The following is a 19,284-nucleotide window of genomic DNA, read 5'->3' as shown; positions in this document are numbered from 1 at the left end:
TCTCAATAAGTCTCCCGAGCTATTTTTCGCATCGCGTCGACCATCATTTCGATTCCCCCATTCGCATCGGCTTTGATAAAGCCCAACAACTGCAGTCAAGAATTCTCCGATCATTCTTATATCATTCCACGCTTTCTTATTGTCTACTCTGTGAAACTGTTGACGCTGGGAGGGTATTAACAACGGGTTTAAGGCGTGTCGCGCTTCCTCCATCCACTCACCCCATTTCAAAAATAAAACCACCGTTAAGCGCTATTTATTGTTTGAAGAGTTCATCTATATGAATTACAAAATACTGCTGATCATCGTCTTCAGGGATTTAGGTAAGCGCTCTTTTGCCAATTTCGTCCCCTTGCTCGTTTCACCTATCTGGTCCCTGATGGCCGCCGGGCGGCTACTCGGCGGTTACATTTTCATACAACATAACCACCAACACATAAGAGCCCTGAATCCTCCGCTGGCACATCACTTTATTCCTACAGTTTCCCGTTTTGCGCATTGAAATTGTTCAAGAAAATGGCGACGAGAAATGCATGCCAGCCGAATTGGCTATCCGGAGCAGTGGATGGCGACGACGACGACACTGACCAGGAATTGAAAGATTTCGCTAACATGAAACCTTTATTGCAGGATTTGGACGTTTCGTTGTTTGCTATTTGGATGGCCTCTCACGAAGTTGACCAGAAGTATCTGGGCCAACTAGCGGCTACTACTCGCCATGAAAATCCGTTTCTTTCGAGCATGCTCTACAAGATCCTTGGTTTATCTGTGATTCTATCCAAGAAGCTTGTTCGTGCTCGGAAGCTTCGCCGCTTGGATCCAACGCGCGAGACAAAATCTTTACAGCTCTATTACCATATTGTCTGGCTTTCGCGCGAAGGATTGGTGATTGTGGAGCAGTACATATTGCCCATGGTACAAGACTATATCCTACTCAAAGTTCTCGCCTACAAACTGCGCGCATCATTCTATCATATATTTGTGCTTTTTCACAATCAGCCGGCCATTCATACTCCGGGAATATCGAGTTTACCAAGCTCAACTAACCTACCTAATGGTGTCCGTCATACACCCTCAGACGATCAATCAGATCCCAAGCGAGAATCAATATCGCAAACTCCTCCGCCCAGTGAAGGTGGACCAGTTCGACGGCCTCCGGAAAGCAGCGTCAAAAAGGGTCCTCCAGGTCTAAACCCATATCCACCGCCTAAACGGGCGGCATCTTTTCTATTACCAGCTCTCGACTATACGCAGACAGCAACTCCTTGCTTCAGCCATGCGGCTACTCTAGCTGATACATTGCTTCCTGGGTCGCATCCTCTCCGACTATCCGTGAAACTTGAATACGCTGCATATCTCTTTGACTGCCTTCACGATGCCGACGCATGCCGGCGACTAGCCAAACAGACTATCGCAGACGTGTACAATGCGCAGGAAGGAATGGATGACGAAAGTTTCGAGGATGCAGCCGAATTGGTCGCTGTTCTCGGACGAATGGTGAAGCGTGGTGGAAAGACAAGCAGTGCCGGTGGAAGCAGTGTTGGCCGTGACCGTGATCGCTCTCGCAGCAACGACCGTCAAAGTACTACGAAAGGAACGCCGCCTCAACAAACACCACATACACCCGTACGACAAACAGTTACCAATCACCAGAAAACACCTGCTCAACAGTCAGCTTCACCTACTCCAAGTCGAAAGAAATATTCTCCCCCTACACCTTCGCAAATGAAAGGCAAACCGAAGCATTCTCCATCCGCGGGGTCCGGGGGAAGTACCACGCCTAAAGCCCCCGTCCCAGTCATCAATCCTATCTAACACGACATGACACGATATAGCGCACGATTCTCCCTTCAGATCTTCTAATTTTCGATGCATCGGCGGTGGCGCATGGAGTTAGTCTTCTGTCATTTTCCTCAAACGCTTTCAAGCGCATTGTAACTTCACCTTTTTGGCATTTACCACATTTCTTCCAACGTTGCACTCCTTCAAGAACTGGAAAAAGCATGTTCCACTTGCTCAGGAGTAAATGTATTTTTGTGTTTATTTGTTTGTTCTTTATGGGAGTGCATTGTATTCTCACCCCTACCATTACTTGTTCGAATATTGATTTTTCTTTCCTAATATAGGCTTACAATGAGATCTCTTCAGGCTGTTAGCCATATGAGAGGGAGCGTATTTCAGTAACAATAGATTCATTGCCTATACTTTTATGATGCCGGGCGTCAGCGGTCCTCGTGACTTCTACATCCGTTTGATTCTGTTTGATATCCTTCTTCCTAATCAGGTACCTCCCATTACGCCGGGCAACTCAGGCAGGAAGGGTATAAATACCACATATTTCCCCCTCTTATCGAGCTTGCAATTTTTCTTCTCTTTTTCTTCTTCCTACGCCAGTTTTGAAGTCGGCATGTTAGCTACCCCGCCTCACTCTACCTGGTCCCGTTGTCTTGCTATATCATACCATTCTTTATCATTTTTTTTAATCAATTAGAATGTGAATTTCGATTTACAGTCTCTAGACATGGAGCTTGCTGGTGTCATCTCGTCACGGAAAGAAGATACTAGAGTATACACATGATTTGATCAAGACAACGGTCAACATGTGGATTGGTTAGGCGCTTGGACTAATCACTCGTTGATCATGACGGCATTGGTTCAGGAGTCATGGGCCTTTGCTACGAACAGCTGGTTCAACAAATTTGGGTTGCTGAGCACAAGGTTCAACAAGTCAATGACCGGACAGCCGCAGCGACAAGGAAACAGGAGGAAGACGACGATGACCACGATCGTAATGAGGGCTGTATGTGAATAGAGGTACGGTGAAACTTGAATTGATCCGAAATCTCACACGCAATGCTGATATTACTCTTCGAGTTAGGCTTTTCAAGTCTGATTCAAATCGCCGAAAAAACACCAACAAAGATCGACGACTTTCATCAACAATGCTGTTGATAGCTGCCACTGAGCAGCAGCTAGAACACGACGAAAGTCAAAGTCTTGCTTCGATGATCTTTCTTTCCCTTTCGACAATATTGCTTGCAACATAAGTTGTGCTCTACTGAGCATCACTCAGCAGCAGCTATTGTGTGCAACAGCATTTGATTCAGCAAGGGATGAGTCTCCTCAATGTGCCAACCCCACAGCACATAATGAACACGGTCAGAGTCAAGTCATTTACATTGATCATCATATGTCAACTTTGACAATATTGCTCGCATAAAAAGCAGAGTTCTCTCTGCTCTGCTGAGCGCCACTCAGCAGCAGCTATTGTGTGTCCCCTCATCACATCAAGATATTGAGGATCGACATCATTTGTTGCTTTTTATGCGACCCACTCGGCAGCAGCTACGATGCGGGTTCATATGATTGTCTCGTCGATGTTTTTCTCTCATGCCTGCGTCGACATATCTCAAAATATATCGTCTTACTCCGCCACTCTATACGCCACATTATTATCCTACCTTGCTTATATAGGTCTATGATTTGTTGATTCGCCTATATTCGATGCGCCAGGAAGAGATCCCCAGTATTATCTATGCTCAAGTTCGGATTTAGTATCTTCAGACACATGAGATATACCCGGCCTAGTAATCATGGACTTCATGTTGCACATAGCCTCGACTCTAGACACCAATAATTGGACTTCTTCTTTTTTTGATTTTTCTATGCGTAATCACACTGATGAACTGCAGACCCTTTTGTGCTGGAGAGTAATGCTTTGGTTATCTATTGTTATTTTCACCTATGTAAAATATGATTTACCCATCTAGATATGCCATGACGTATGTGGTGACTAAGGTATTAATAAGATCAGAGAAAAGGTGTTGCTGCCTATGGAAAGTACTAGTATAGTTCGGAAGATATTATTCCTGTTCCGTGACTGTTTTGGCATATGTGTAAAGCCCCACGCCATTCTTTCCCACTTGGACATTCTTACATACCTTTCATTACACTCCTCCTTGTATATACGCTCATCAGGCTAGACCTCACAAAATGGAGGATCTCACTCTTGATGGAAAAGTAGCCATAATAACTGGCTCATCCCGTGGCATAGGCGAAGGGCTTGCCGTGGAGTTTGCTAGGCGTGGAGCAAAGGTCTCGTTGTATCCCATGTTGCAAGATAACAATATTGCTAATTGAAAATCTTGCAGGTGGTGATTACATATACCAGTGAGTCCAGTTCAGCCAAAGCTGACAATGTCCTATCACATCTGGCAGACTACAAATATGGCAGCTCTGCTATCAAAGTCCAAGCCGACCTACGTACATTGGAAGGACCATCACAGGTCGTTGCTGCGACGTTGAAAGCCTTCCCTGACAACGGCATTACCATACTCGTCAACAACGCTGGCTGCGAGGTGCAGAAGCGCTTGTCAGAAGTCACTGCAGAGGATTTGCAGTATGTTTACGATCTAAACGTGCGAGGGACCATGTTGATGACGCAAGCTGTCCTGCCTCATCTTCGACGACCAGGTCGCATCATCAACATTGGGAGCGTTGGTGCACGAGCGGGATTCCCCGGTTACTCTCTTTACGCTTCTAGTAAAGCAGCCATGGAAGGTTTCACGCGGTGTTGGGCGGCTGAACTCGGCGCCGACGGACATACTGTCAACTGTGTTAATCCCGGCCCTGTGGACACGGACATGATTTATCAAATCAACCCGGCGATTGTCGAAGCACAAAAGAAATCCACCCCAGTCGAACAACGACTGGCGACAGTGGATGATATTGCCCAGATATGTACCTTTTTAGCGGAGGAACGAAGTAGGTGGGTTACCGGACAGACGATCTCAGCGAGCGGAGGCTGGACAATGTATTGAGGTCGGCGATTGCCCATTCATTCATTTGCTCAGCCTCTCATAAAGAATCTTTCAACACTTTCGCCGATTGACTCCTATATCCACCTAGGAATGAAGCTATTTTACGTCACCGATTATGTTTTCTTGGTGGTTACAACATCGCTCCAAGCAAAGAAATTCTGGACGTTGGACACAATGAACATGTACATCATATGGCTGCAAAATTAGACTATCTTGGCGGATTCTATTTGTGCAACATAGGCAAGCAATTTCTCCAAATCATACTTTGTGACTTTGCCACGATCAGAATTGCAAACATCTACATAGGATCAATTGAATGAAAGACCCGTTTAGCTTTTCTTTTTGGGCACCGCCCTTTGTTCTTCGCAGGGGCTTTATGCATCTATGTCAGGAGTTGAGAGCTCTGGCTGTTGCACAAAATGTTGTCTTCTGCTTTTAGGCGGCGATATCAGGCTCTAGGATGTTTATGGACAAATTATAGATACAAGGGATTTCACCCTCTGACCTCTGCCTTTTCCCTTCTTCCTCCAACATTGAAGCTCTCTTCTTTCTATTTTTATGATTAAGAAATCTCCCAACTTGAGCAATTTTTCATTACTTCCTACATCAGCATGGTACTGCAAGACATCCATTGGCAAAATATGTTGAAAACAAACATCAGTAACACATAACATGTCGATAGTGTGTCATTTACTTCTCAACGAGCGGGATAATAACAACGGTAAGTCATCGAATTGTCTGCCTACCTCTGACAGAGATTCTGACAATAAAACAGAACCGTTGCTATATATGAGCCGTTCTGATATTTTCTCCGAACTACGCGATTTTGGAAACCCACTGTGCCACCGGTCATAACTAGAGTCTCTCAACATCCGCCTTATTTCTATTCGATCAGGGCAAAGACTCCTTCTATCAAAAGTCAAGTACAATGACGACTATTCCCGCAAGTCGAACTCTCCTTGATATCTCAAGGAACTCATTTCCCACTCTCGTTGTATAAACTTCCTCCTATGTTGCAACAACACCACATAATTTGCAGCGCCAAGAAAGGACGTCGTTTTGAGACAACGACCTGGTGCTGCCGTCGCTCTATCGATGGTGATACATTACAACACAGCTTATACACCAAATGCTGATATTTCAAAGCGACTCGTCTGTCCTAAGGTTATGGGGTTTTGGTCTAATCTATATCAAACCAATTCAGCACTAGAGAAAATGACTTCAGATATGGTAGCTAAAAAGGATACTGCTCTTACATTCCAGTTGAGCTAACACAAGACCAAGCTTGCGATATACCAAGAAGGCCATCACAACACGGTCGATACCAAACGACCTTAAAGTTGCTTCGCAAATGGCTCTGTGGCAAACAGTTTGTACCGCCTGGGATGGGCGTACGATTATAAGACGGTAACATAGAAAGGAGGCTCCGAAACAAAGGAAGCGCTATTCTAGCGATGAAACGATTCTATCAAGACAGCAGACGAATCTTTGATGCTTCTTCCTATGTTGTCTAGGAAGTGATAAACATAGACGACACCGGATGGGACTGGGATGATAAAACCAAATGGATGAACATCACAAGAGCCAAGCAGGCCCGCATAAATACCATTGAGACCTCTTTTATGACACACACTCATGTTCCAGAATACTGAACCATCATTTTCAAAGGGAGGCAAGAGCTTTTTCAATCACTTGAAGAGCGAAATGATATCAAAGAAGACATACTATCGAATCTACCCCATAAAAGATCCGAGGTCACAGTGCCCGCGACAAACAGGTCATCGTCTCAAGGCGGCGAATGGACGACTACCAAAACGTGGAACCAGCCATCGTACTGTTGAGTATTTTTTCCCCCTGGAAATAAGAATCCTAAGGCAAGAATCGCCGGGGAAAGCCGTACCCAAAGCGAAGTCTTTACCATTCACAAGTCTAACAAAAGGCTTACCCTGTTGACTTCGCTACAATTTGTCACGTATGAGCTAGACGTCTTGCCGTCCTGCGTATCATGAACGCCGACAACCAAATCGGCTTGCTCGACACCTGGCTCCGTGAGGAGCATCCAGACAGAAACGATCATTGAGCTGTAGAGAGTCCCCCTGATACAGCTGGAATGACTCATGTTCAGATAGTCGTGCCTCCGAAGCTCTTTCGAGGCTTTAATTTACTTTTCCCGATCCTCAAAAGGTCTTCGAGGAAAGCCGTCTAATTATCAATGAAAAATCATATATTTCTAGGCATCATGGAAGCAACTGACAGCAAATTCCCGACTTTTTTTCTCTCACAAATACAACCATACAGGCTATAGAATGGTGGTTTTTCCCTTCTATCCATTTCTCATCTTTATCTTTCCCAATCAGCATCGTCCACTCAAACTCTCTTCAGAGTTCTCCTCATCATCATCATCTTCAGCACCCGGCTAGGAAACAATCTATCTGACTTACATACAAGAGATCTTTCCGCGTTCTTCATATGTACCAGATGCAGAGCGTAGGGTAGCCAAAAGCGCCTATTTCAAATGTTCTTCCTGCTTGATAATCGTTTATTCTGCCTGAAATCGATTGCCTTTGCCTCTGATCCCAAGTAGAACTCTCACGTACTACAAGATAAAATATGTATCAACGTCTCCTTTGGCGTTCAGAGGCTGAATTAAGTAATTAAAGACGGTGCTGCTCTTGTATTGTTTTACAACGGAATCGAGGGCGTGGAAGACACAAAGCGACTGGATTTGTTCAAGTTCGACTGGTCGGTTAATAACTGACCAATTGGAGAAACTGGACGCAGCAATCTTTGGTGCATGATATTGGGCGAGGAGACTGGGATAGTGGCTTAATTTTACATCCATCTTGGATGTAGGGCTTGATTGAGCACGTGAGCGCTGTGCAATGAATTCCCAATTTTGTGTATACATCAACCACACATCATTTTCTCGAATTCATGTTGTAATAGTTCCAGTGCATTGTAATCGTCATATAAAGAGCGACTTTCTCTGTAAAATAATTGATTGATACTTGATGACTACTATAGCATTCCTACCTTCAAAGCCGAAAATGATAAAAACTCCTTGTATGCCCCAGGATCATTGATCCAAAATGTAAACCCAATTGTCTTTTCTTACTTTTAATCAAGTCTGTGACTGTATACGCCTCTCCACCAAGTCTGATCGATACTAAGCGACACGACCAGCCTGTCCGATCTGAATTCGCTCTCCGGTCCACTTATCGTCGCTGCGCAACACCGGCCAACTCTGACCATCCTTCTTCGCTAATTTGAGATCCATCTTGGTGCCGAAAATGTTATATGATGAGGCCTCTGGATCAATGGGACCGAACAGATTAAATGTATTTGTGAATCGTTTGTTGTCGGTGGTTGGAAGGTCGAACTCAACTGAACTTTCGTTGAATGTGACCTTGGCTTTTTCCTTGTTGATCTTTTTAAGGTATAGCGACGCATTGACGGTGGTAGCGGTTTGATAGAAATCCGTTCTTATTGAGTATGTCAGTGTGTGATGTTCAGAAAGCATACTTCAGGAAAATTGAACTTACCGAACATCTTCCACCTTCTCTTCTCCCGCAGGCTTTCCCTTGCCAACAAACAAATGTCTCTTCTTTTCCGTACAGCCAGGAATCTTCATGAATTCATCGAACTCCAAAACCCTCCTCTTGCAGCAAGACCAACCTTTGCTACCTTCGTGGAAAATCGGCGCTCCTGGATGGTGCTCGCACAATTCACTATCCCTCGAAGCATCCGGGTTATAGGTGGCATTGCAGCCCTTACGTCGACATGTAGCATTTGCCGGAATCGAGAGCGAAGGATCATCAGAGTCCGGCTCTGGTGCAGGCGCAGATGCTGTGTTTGGTGTCGGTGTAGGAAGAGCAGCCGCAGCTGCGGAGATCGGCGTCGTTGTCTTAGGAGCCGATTGCTCAGTGACAAGGTTCGCTAATGCGGCGCTGTCGATTTCTTTTGGTGCTTCTTTCGGAGTATCGTCGACTATGGAGTGTTTGCCGGTTGTGCAAGGTGGGATGGTCAGGAATTCGTCGAAGGTGAGAACGCGGGGTTTGCAGCATTTCCAGCCTATATAACAGTGCACTTTAGCTTAGCGACTGTAATTGTCATTATATTCTGCGGAGCATGGATCAACCGTACCCTTTTGACCCTCGTGAAAGACTGGTGGTCCTGGATGATAGACACAATCCTCCTCCGGGTCAGTAAAGACCTTTCCGCAGCCTTTGTGAACACACTTGCTCGCCATTGAGGAGAGTAGCTTTATGTACTATAGGGTTAAAGGCTGAGTAAACCGAGTCGCGCGTTGCTTGACAGGTAGAAGACGGGCGTCAATACGGAGCGGAATATATACGCAAGAAGACAGATTGCTCAACTTCGTCGAAAGGTGAGCTCACTTTCTGCATCTTTCGATCTGCGGGGATCTACTGCGCCTAATCGGGTTAGTGCCGGAGACTCGAAGGTTCCATAGAAAGAGCTCGATTGCTATCAACAATTGGTCAACAAACAAGACAAGTCAATTCTTTCAAACATATCATTATAATATTATCGGCAAAAATGCGCCTTACTAGAGCGCTGCTCAGTGCGCAACCAGCTCGGCTGACACTCTTTACTCGCGCGCACTGCGGCCTATGCGACACCGCCAAGTTGACCCTTTCGAAGCTCCAACAACGACGGACAATCCGCTACACTGAAGTCGATATCATGGTACCGGAGAACAAGAAATGGAAGGATGTCTATGAGTTTGATGTGCCTGTGCTTCACGTGCAACCTGCAGCCTCGGAAGATGAGTCGGGGCTACGGAAGCTGTTTCATCGATTCTCGGAGAGTGAGGTCGAGAGAGTGGTTGATGAGGTAGAACAATGAGTAGGTAGGGTCAAGTTGCTTGGTGTACCTGTTAATAGACTCTGACTTATTCGTAGAGGGTTGTTACTATCGATATGTCTCTCAAAGTCAAGACTGCTCCGCTCTTTATATTGTAACGGTGACGTTGAATGCCAATATTATGGTGATCATCGACCAGTCAAGCGCAAGAGCCATTTACGTTTCGTCTGAGGTATTGATACTTGAGGTGAAATTCGAAACTGTCTTCCATCAATGGCCTGCTGGCCCAATGGCAAGGCGTCCGCCTACGGAGCGGAAGATTGCAGGTTCGATCCCTGCGTAGGTCACGTGATTTCTTTTTTTTCCAATTTTTCCTCTTTTTTTGCATCTTTGTTCTGGTCCTACAAAGACTTACACTGGCATCCCAGATGTACCGTACTCGAAGCGAAACATAGACTCCTTTTTTTTTTTTTTACAACATCTTAGTAGTAGTATTAGGGTGGGCACCTACGAGGCTAAAGACCGAATTGAATTTTTTCGGATGGCTTTTTCGGGGAAAGAGGTGGGCATGGCTTCTAGCTCGGAAATCTCAACGGCGCCTCCTGATTGACATGGATGAGCAACCCCTGTGGATCCTGGCAGGCTAGTTCCGCACGCTAAATGGGAACATTTGGATATCTACGTAGTACTCAGCTCAACCGGAACGCTTTCACGTTGATTTGTAGATTTATCTGATATTTTTATTGCTACACATTGGTACAATTCCAAGTCAGACCGGATGCAGGCATGCAGCTCAATCCGATTGGTAGATTTCTTATATGATCATGCGATTACCTGCCCACCATAGTGTCGTTAGGGCCTGCAGAGATATGTATAAATACTGCCTCACCGACTCGGCCCAACGTTGAAGTAATCTTGATATTGAACATTGAATCTGGAAGTTACCCCAATCTACATTTCAGACCACTGCAGTTAAGCTATTCAATACAACCATGGAGACCGAAGCCATGGCAAGTGAAAGCATTGATACCAACTTCGAGGTCCATGGGAATGGCAATCATCAACACAGCTCGCAACAGCAACCCGAGAACAATGCTATCTCGCGACAGTCAACAATCATCACAGCGACCCCGACGCAGCCAGTGTCAGTAGCAACAGCATCCACACTGAAGACTTCTCGTATTGCAGTCATCATGCTATCCCTCAGTGCCAGCGTCTTCGTCTCCGCGCTCGACATCACAATCATCTCAACCGCTTCCCCTGCCATTGCAAGTCACTTCCGTTCAGCTTCTGGGTATACATGGATCGGTAGCGCATACACACTAGCTAATACAGCTACGATGCCTACATGGGGTAGGATATCGGATATTTGGGGTCGCAAGCCGTTGCTCTTGGCTGGGCTGGTCATCTTCTTCGCTGGCAGTCTGATTTGTGCGGCGGCAGATTCAATCAGTCTACTGCTGGCGGGACGGGCAATTCAAGGTGTCGGTTCGGCTGGTCTGAACATTCTGGTGAATATTTGCGTGAGTGACTTGTTTGCGCTTAGGGACCGAGGATTCTACTTTGGACTACTGTCTGTGGTATGGGCATTTGCGAGTGGTGTAGGACCTGTCCTTGGAGGCCTCTTTTCGGAAAAAATATCGTCAGTTGGTCAAGATCCCACCTCACCATACTATATCCGCTAACTCGTTTCAATCATTGCAGGTGGCGATGGTGCTTTTATATTAACCGTAAGTCCAGAAAATGTCTACCACGCTCCGAAGTATGGCTACTAATAATGACAGTGCCAATCATCGGAGCTGTTTTTGTCTTACTGTGGTTTGCACTGAATCTAAACAATCCTCGAACTCCCGTATGGGAAGGTATCAAAGCCATCGACTGGACAGGCGGATCACTTGTCATTGGAAGCACCCTGATGCTTCTCCTAGGTCTGGACTTTGGTGGCGTCACGCGCCCATGGAGCTCCGCAACTGTGGTCTGTCTTCTAGTCTTTTCCGTTATTGTCGGAGCTCTATTCGTTGTCAACGAGAAAAAGTTTGCAAGATACCCCGTTATTCCGATGGATCTTTTCAAATATAGATCTGGCACTGGATCGTTTGTTCTCTGTTTCTGTCATGGACTCGTCTTCATGGGACAAGCTTATTATCTGCCGTTGTATTTCCAGGCTGTACTAGGCATCAGCCCCATCTTGTCAGGAGTTTATTTCCTGCCCTTCATTTTGGCAATAAGTATCTCGGGAGCACTGACCGGGTTTTTCATCCAGAAAACGGGACGCTACATGCCAACGACATATCTGGGGCTGGCTTTGATGGCGCTTGGCGTGGGCCTCTTGATCAATCTCGATGAATATCTCAACTGGCCAAAACTCATAGCATTCCAGATCGTCTCAGGGGCGGGKATTGGACTCAACTTTGAAGCACCTTTGCTCTCCCTGCAGGCGATTGTGGGTAGCCTTAACGCTGCTACAGCCACCTCTACTATCGGATTTGTCCGGACCATAGCCTGCGCAATCTCTTTAGTCCTCGGATCTGTGGTTTTTCAGAATCAGATGGTGAAGCAAGGTCCAACTTTGACAGCAGCTCTTGGGCCGTCGCTCGGAGGCCTTCTTTCGAGCGGAGATGCGGCAGCGAATATCGGTGTGGTCAACTCGCTACCTCCGGCACAGCAGGCAGTTGCAAGACATGCCTTGCATCATGCTCTGACAAGTATGTGGATTATGGTAAGTCGCGTGGTGGCTGGGAAAATTGTCACGAGGTTAACGGTTTGTAGTATGTTGGTCTTGCTGGAGCTGCACTGGTCGGCGGTTGTCTCATGAGCTCTCACCCGCTGAGTCGAGAACATGAAGCCGTTGCCCTTGGGCTAGAAAATAACCACCTCAGTCGTGGTGACGATATCTAGATCTGACATGTCTGATGTCACTGCATTGTGCACCTACTCTGTAATTGATCGGTGTGCTCTGGTAGTAGAAGTTGATTCGGGAGTTAGGGAGGGTTGTTTACTGTTGGGAACCATGACAACGAGAGAAACGCTAGTCCTGAAGCGGAAAGGGCTAGCGCTGTTGCTGAGGAAGTGGCAGCCGCAAGCTGCAAACCACGAGGCAGCAGCACGGCTGAGGGCGGTCCTTCCCGGGGAGACGACAGGGGCCTGACGCCGCCTGAGGCACCGACCGTCTGCCAAGCCAATCAACGCCCACAGAGGCGCGGCACAGTTTTTCCAAACTTTGCTTTGATTCGCTGGCTGGTGTGATATTAAGTCTCCTCGAACCAATGATACTCGCTGCTAATCAGGGACGCCTTCCTTATTGGGCCTTTCATGTCGCCTCAGCTCCACTCTCAACTTATGGCGCCAGTCACTTGAGCAACCATCGTCCCTTAGTCCAATTTACGATGGGCCGGTCTTGCTCGGCGATTATTGGCTTCCTCACTTGATTTGCGATGGACAGAGCCACGCTCCACCATTTCCTCCTATTATTTACCTGCTTTTGCCTCCAGCCAGATCCCCATGGTCGAACTAAAGTGTTGTATCTGTTATTATTCCTTCTGCTCATTTAATCTTCCTCACCAATATACTCCTACACCTGATCCGCTGTATTTGGTATTCTAGTATCCATTCACTATCGTACAGAGTATCATTCCATCACTCCGTCGCATATCATTACACACGATCACGACTTGAACAAACTCAAAGCCCGGTGCACGTGCAACCGTGGGTGGACGTCATTTTGACGACCTTGATCCCAAAACCATATCTATGCCATGTCCAAGACGACACGATATCGAGAACCGAACCAATGGTCTCGTCCGCGCGATCATCTTGACCCCGAAAAGGCTTCGTCGCCCATGGCCTATGATTCCTCCCTCAGCGACGACGAACCCGTGTACTCCGATACCTCTCGAGTAACCTCAGGCTCACTGAGCTCACACATTCCCATGCTAGGCAGCCCGTCTCGGCGGCGGAGGCCGCGGAGAAATGGGATTATGCCGCATCGATTGATGAGATGTGTCTGTCTGGCCGTCTTTGTCGCTCTCCTCCTCTTTGTCCTCAATCTCTTCCGATTCACACTCTTTGGCCGTGCTGAGCAGGTGCCAATCGACGTCGCGAAACCAGCGCCGAAACCACACGCATGGGAAAGTTTCCCTTTCCTTAAACGCTACCATGGAGGCATCAGGACATTGGTGCCACGAAATGAAAGTGTGCCGGAATATCCAGGAGATGGCACTTTAGATGAATTGACGCTAGCCATGGAAGATGCTTTGCGAACAGATAAATCACCAGGGGAGGAGGAGCAAGCAAGGAAGACGGTGCAAAAACGCTCGGAAGGCTTACCTATGACCAGCACCGCTTACAATCCGTACCCGAACTACAACTCAGAGGAATACATCCATAAATATGGAGAGAAGGTTGAGTGTTTCCTTGACGAAGATAGTCAAGTGAGAATGCCTTACTTGCAATATTATCCTGGCGTGCCACAAGGCTTTCCCGACGCGATCATGGGCTCCAACGAGATGTTGGGAATGCGCGACGACGTTTGCTTCGATCGTTTCGGTCGTCTTGGTCCTTATGGTCTGGGGTACGGCGCGAGGAAAGGTGGTAGCGGAGCCGGCATGGAAGGCGATCGTGAGGGCTCGGAGCGTGTATGGGATGACGTCGCACCTGTGGATTTTCGTGAAATCAACTGGGCTGCAGCACAAAATCGCTGCGTGATTGCCAACAGTCACCGTTTCGCTAAGCTTGGAGATCCTCATCTTGACCGTGCCTTCGCTATGCCGATTGGTGCTCCTCCCAAGCCACATATGGAGAGTTCCGCTTCCGAGAAGGAATACGCCAAAGGCACAGATCGTTTACCACGTACAGCAGTTTTGATCCGAACCTGGCACGACTTTCACTACACGGAAGAGGATATAATGTACTTGCGAGCTCTTGTCACGGAGTTATCCTTGATGACCGGTGGAGAATTTACAGTACAGTTCCTGATTCATGTCAAGGATGACAACTTGCAGATCTGGTCGGATGAAGAGACATACGACCGCGTGCTCCGAGACGCTCTTCCCGAAGAGTTTCAGGGTATGGGGATCCTATGGTCAGAAAGGCAGATGAACCTCATCTACGGTGGCTTGGAAGAGAGTTTCGAGCGCGGATTGCCAGTTCACGGAGTTTACCGTAGCACATTTATGCCCGTCCAATACTTTTCGCATCTTCATCCCGAATACGACTATGTGTGGAACTGGGAGATGGATGTTCGCCACACCGGTCATTGGTATCACTTCTTTGACAAGGCAGCTAGTTGGGCTCGCCAACAACCTCGAAAGGGACTGTGGGAGCGAAACTCTCGGTTCTACGTTCCTAGCGTCCATGGTCCATGGGACGATTTCATGCATACCGTCCGCGTGCAAACAGAGTTGGGCACAAATAGTCCCAACAACATCTGGAGCGCCGTCAAGGATAGCGAAGACAAATCTGACCCCAATCACAAAGATCATGGTCGACATGGCGAGGATTTCATTTGGGGCCCTGTTCGTCCTCACGAGAGCGATGTTATGGAGCTCGACACCGATGTCATCCCTCCTACAAGTATGGAAAAGGACAAATATGAATGGGGCGTTGGTGAAGAAGCTGATCTCCTCGTTTTCAATCCGCTATTTGATCCTGAGGGAACAACCTGGCTCCTCAGAAACGACGTTACCGGATACAACCGTGAAGACGGAGTCCCTGAACGCCGTGCTGCTATTATCACTGCGTCTCGACTTTCTCGCAAACTGTTGTTGACCATGCACCGCGAAACTAGTATGAAGCGACACTCCATGTTCTCAGAGATGTGGCCAGCAACAACAGCACTCCACCATGGCTTGAAAGCTGTGTATGTACCTCACTCGGTGTACATTGATCGCAAGTGGCCAACACGGTACGTAGAGGCTGTCTTCAACGCAGGCCGCAACGGTGCTTCTGGAGGAGCCCGTACCTCAGTCTTTGGAGACCGCGAACACAATTTTCGCGGAACGACATGGTTTTATTCTGCAGGCTTTTCATCGAACTTGTACCGCCGCTGGTTGGGATACAAAGTTGATAATGACGGTGGTGAAGAAGAAGAGCTTGCCGGTGAGGGTCGGCTGTGTCTGCCTCCTATGTTGTTGCATCCTGTAAAGGATGTGCAATTGGTGATTGACAATGGAGATGTCCCCGACGAAGGGGAAGTGGCTTTGCCAGTCGCCGAAGAAGAGTCATAGTCAAACGAGCCACGAATCTACGAGAGCCTTGGTTTGTTGTTTCTTTTATCTCGCCAACTTATTGCATCAATTTCTTGTCATTATTGTTTTATCCGGTTGGGGGCTTAGAATTCCTAGATGTACATCATATGCTCACTTTGTCGCCCTGGTGGTTGGTTATTCTTATCTATTCTTTTTTTGGCTCGCATATATCATTTTTCGTTTCTTTTTCCTACTCACCTTTGCACTTCCATTTCTTACTGGATATTCGGATGAACAGGTGTTTGAGCGGGTTTCTTTTCTGATTGTTATTATTTCCCCCTTCTGATTTCTGTGTGAAGATATGAGTAATGTCTCATTCTTCGTATTCTCATACTTTTTTTTTTTTTTTGATTGGACAAGCTTTTGTGTCTGTAATGGTTTGTTTCCTGACGGGATCAACGATGCAATGTATATAGACAACTACGACCTGGAGTGATGCTATCACCCCGAACAGCAGAGAGAGAATCAATCATCGATATTGAGAGTATATGTATCGGCCGAATGCTCTTTACCATCTGAATATAAGAAATGAGGTCAACTGACTGTCCGTACAGAAGCATAGTAACGGGTAATTCAGCCGACATCGCTCTCGGGTTACTTTCCTCAACTGCCCCAGCTTCCTTCTCCCCGCACTTTATCCTCTCAGGGTTCCTTAACTCTAGATCGTTTCGACAACCACCATGGATGAAATAAAGAAGACATTATTGATAGGAGCCGGATTGCAAAATTCTCGAATTACTCGTTTCCCCCCACTCGAAAAATGAACAGTGCTCGGCGGCTATGTTCCAGGCAACGCTGCCGTGTGTTGTTGTTCCTTGTGCGGGGAAAAGGAACAATGGCTTCATCAGTCGGCCATAGCTCCGAGTCTAGATTTTGGAGCTGCATGTCTGCATGTCTCATGGTACGCTTGCTTCATCGGGCAACTTTCCTTCTGTGTTGTACCCACGGGGACATGCATTTTCTATAATTTTTTTTTCTGTGTTGATAGGTATATAAATTGTACACTATCTCACCCTAGCTTCGGATATTGTCATCTTGCCTTCTACCAGGACAGACTACGCACAATCACAAAATGACGACCCTCACAGAAAGAGAAAGAAAAGAAAACCACGTCATTTCCCTGCCCAAGCCGCCTCGTGCCTCTACGGAGAACATCGATCCTAAGACAATCGCACAACAATGGCTCACCAATCTCGAGACAACCCTCTCCACAAATGAAGGTAACTTCACGGCAGACCAAATGAAACTTTTATTCCACGACGACTCATACTGGCGCGATCACATCGCTCTCCAATGGGATTTCCGCACCATCCACTCCGCTACAAATATCGCTTCGTTCCTGCAGGAATTCCAACCCGCCTCACAGTTATCCAATTTCTCCTTACAAACAAGCGGAAAATACGTACCTCATCTCGATACGCCCGAAAATGGCGTCCCGGGAATCGACTTTGTGGCTTCCATGTTCCATTTCGAGACGAAAGCGGGTCGCGGATCGGGCATTTTGAGGTTGACCTTGGACGACGCTGGGAGGGAGTGGAAGGCATATGCAGTATATACGTCGCTGCAGGAATTGAAGGATGCGGAGGAGCCGCTTGGTCCGAAGAGATTGTATGGGACATTGGACAGTTTGCCGGGTGGTTCGGCTGGTGGTACGTGGAAGGAAAGGAGAGAGAAGGCTGTCAAGTTTGAAGGTGTAGAACCCACGGTTTTGATTGTTGGTGCTGGTATGTATTACCTTTCTCTTATTCGCATCTAGAGTAAACTGAATATTTTGCAGGACAAGCAGGATTGAATCTTGCGGCTCSTTTGCAATCTCTTGATGTGTCGACTTTGCTCGTGGATCGTCATGAACGGATCGGAGACAATTGGCGAAAGAGATACCGCGTTTGTTGCTTTATGGCATTGAATATACAGCTGGATTGCTAATGAATTACAGACATTGACAACCCACGACCCAGCGGAATTCACACACATGGCCTATCTCCCTTTTCCCAAGAATTGGCCTCAATTCACACCGAAAGATAAGCTCGGTGATTGGTTTGAGGCATATGCCAGTCTCATGGAACTCAACATCTGGACAAACACATCTGTCGTATCCGCCGCGTACGACGATCATAAATCAATTTGGACAGTTACTGTTCGAAAACCAGATGGGTTCGAGCGTACTCTACATCCTAAACATGTAGTATTTGCCACGGGCCACTCAGGAGAGCCAAAGGTTCCAACTTTCCCTGGACAAGAGAAGTTCAGAGGCACTGTATATCATGGTTCTCAACATAGAGATGCTGCCGAGTACGATGTGCAGGGGAAAAAAGTGATTGTCGTCGGAACGGGAAACTCGGGTCACGACATTGCCGAGAACTTTTATGAGAATGGAGCAGAGGTTACTATGCTACAGAGAAGGGGGACATATGTGATCTCCGTTGATAAGGGTGTGTTCATGCTGCACGAGGGGACACACGATGAATATGGGTAGGTAAACTATCAATACCTGTCCGTCCACATTGACTGACTCCAGAAAAGACCACCAACAGAACAGGCCGATATTTGGGCAGAATCTCTCCCATACCAGGTCGCCTTCGCCTTCAACGTGCATCTCACCCGCCGCATCTCCGAAGTCGACAAAGAGGTTCTTGATGGACTTGCCAAAGCAGGCTTCGATGTCTACAAGGGCATCGACGAAAGCGGTATTGCAAGATTATACATGACTCGTGGAGGAGGTTACTACATCGACGTGGGATGCAGTCAACTCATCGCCGAGGGCAAGATCAAAGTCCACAAATCGCCTGATGGTATCAAGGAGTTTACGCCACATACTTTGATTTTGGCTGATGGTAAAGAATTAGAGGCGGATATGGTGGTTTTGGCGACTGGGTTTGATAATATGCGTACAACGGTGCGCAAGGTGCTTGGTGATAAGGTTGCGGATCGCTGTAAGGATGTTTGGGATTTGGATGAAGAGGGCGAAGTGCGGGCTGTAAGCTTCCTTCATTCTTAATCACATTTTGCTTTTTACTGACTATTGATTTTAGATGTGGCGCCCATCAGGACATCCCAATTTCTGGTATATGGGTGGTAATTTGGCGTTGTGCCGAATCTACTCGAAATTTCTGGCTCTGCAGATCAAAGCTGTCGAGACAGGTCTCGCTCCCGAAAATAAGTAATGCAAAGATATAGACAGTGCAATCATAAAGACGCGAAGTGTAGATGATACTCAGGCATAGCGATGTCGCTCAATAAGCTGGTAATCTTGAGTTTATGACATTTGCATTTGGTGTAGCCATAATCGTGCTGTCATGCCTTCACTTCATGAATGACCCGTTTCCACCCGAACTCAGAAACTTAGATACAAGCTACTCGACTTCTATTAGGGGGAGTCAACATCTACATATTTA

General features: G+C 47.0%; 7 protein-coding genes across 7 annotated transcripts; 6 read left to right on the top strand and 1 right to left on the bottom strand.

Annotated features, from left to right (window-relative positions):
- Nucleotides 1–516: 516 nt before the first annotated feature.
- BHQ10_001598 (uncharacterized protein) lies at nt 517–1,815 on the top strand (the record flags this gene model as incomplete). Its single annotated transcript, XM_040873651.1, has 1 exon — nt 517–1,815. The coding sequence occupies one exon, from the start codon at nt 517–519 to the stop codon at nt 1,813–1,815; it is 1,299 nt and encodes a 432-aa protein (XP_040730103.1).
- A 2,178-nt stretch (nt 1,816–3,993) lies between these two features.
- BHQ10_001597 (uncharacterized protein) lies at nt 3,994–4,820 on the top strand (the record flags this gene model as incomplete). The annotated part of the gene is made up of 2 exons (XM_040873650.1): nt 3,994–4,095; nt 4,152–4,820. 2 exons carry the CDS (start codon nt 3,994–3,996, stop codon nt 4,818–4,820), a joined length of 771 nt encoding a protein of 256 aa, XP_040730102.1.
- Nucleotides 4,821–7,986: 3,166 nt separating this feature from the next.
- BHQ10_001596 (uncharacterized protein) lies at nt 7,987–9,069 on the bottom strand (the record flags this gene model as incomplete). Its single annotated transcript, XM_040873649.1, has 3 exons — nt 7,987–8,302; nt 8,363–8,891; nt 8,964–9,069. 3 exons carry the CDS (start codon nt 9,067–9,069, stop codon nt 7,987–7,989), a joined length of 951 nt encoding a protein of 316 aa, XP_040730101.1.
- Nucleotides 9,070–9,377: 308 nt separating this feature from the next.
- BHQ10_001595 (uncharacterized protein) lies at nt 9,378–9,686 on the top strand (the record flags this gene model as incomplete). Its single annotated transcript, XM_040873648.1, has 1 exon — nt 9,378–9,686. One exon carries the CDS (start codon nt 9,378–9,380, stop codon nt 9,684–9,686), a length of 309 nt encoding a protein of 102 aa, XP_040730100.1.
- Nucleotides 9,687–10,636: 950 nt separating this feature from the next.
- Nucleotides 10,637–12,542, top strand: BHQ10_001594 (uncharacterized protein; the record flags this gene model as incomplete). The annotated part of the gene is made up of 4 exons (XM_040873647.1): nt 10,637–11,286; nt 11,349–11,374; nt 11,429–12,363; nt 12,414–12,542. 4 exons carry the CDS (start codon nt 10,637–10,639, stop codon nt 12,540–12,542), a joined length of 1,740 nt encoding a protein of 579 aa, XP_040730099.1.
- Nucleotides 12,543–13,399: 857 nt separating this feature from the next.
- On the top strand, nt 13,400–15,868 carry BHQ10_001593 (uncharacterized protein; the record flags this gene model as incomplete). The annotated part of the gene is made up of 1 exon (XM_040873646.1): nt 13,400–15,868. The coding sequence occupies one exon, from the start codon at nt 13,400–13,402 to the stop codon at nt 15,866–15,868; it is 2,469 nt and encodes an 822-aa protein (XP_040730098.1).
- A 1,093-nt stretch (nt 15,869–16,961) lies between these two features.
- BHQ10_001592 (uncharacterized protein) lies at nt 16,962–19,053 on the top strand (the record flags this gene model as incomplete). Its single annotated transcript, XM_040873645.1, has 5 exons — nt 16,962–17,613; nt 17,667–17,773; nt 17,826–18,361; nt 18,413–18,866; nt 18,922–19,053. 5 exons carry the CDS (start codon nt 16,962–16,964, stop codon nt 19,051–19,053), a joined length of 1,881 nt encoding a protein of 626 aa, XP_040730097.1.
- Nucleotides 19,054–19,284: the final 231 nt, after the last annotated feature.

The sequence above is a fragment of the Talaromyces amestolkiae genome (genome assembly GCF_001896365.1).
Source record: "Talaromyces amestolkiae strain CIB chromosome Unknown scaffold2.1, whole genome shotgun sequence".
Classification (NCBI taxonomy): Eukaryota; Fungi; Ascomycota; class Eurotiomycetes; order Eurotiales; family Trichocomaceae; genus Talaromyces; species Talaromyces amestolkiae.
The sequence above is the reverse complement of the archived record's forward strand: the minus strand, read 5'-3'. Positions and strand labels throughout refer to the sequence as shown.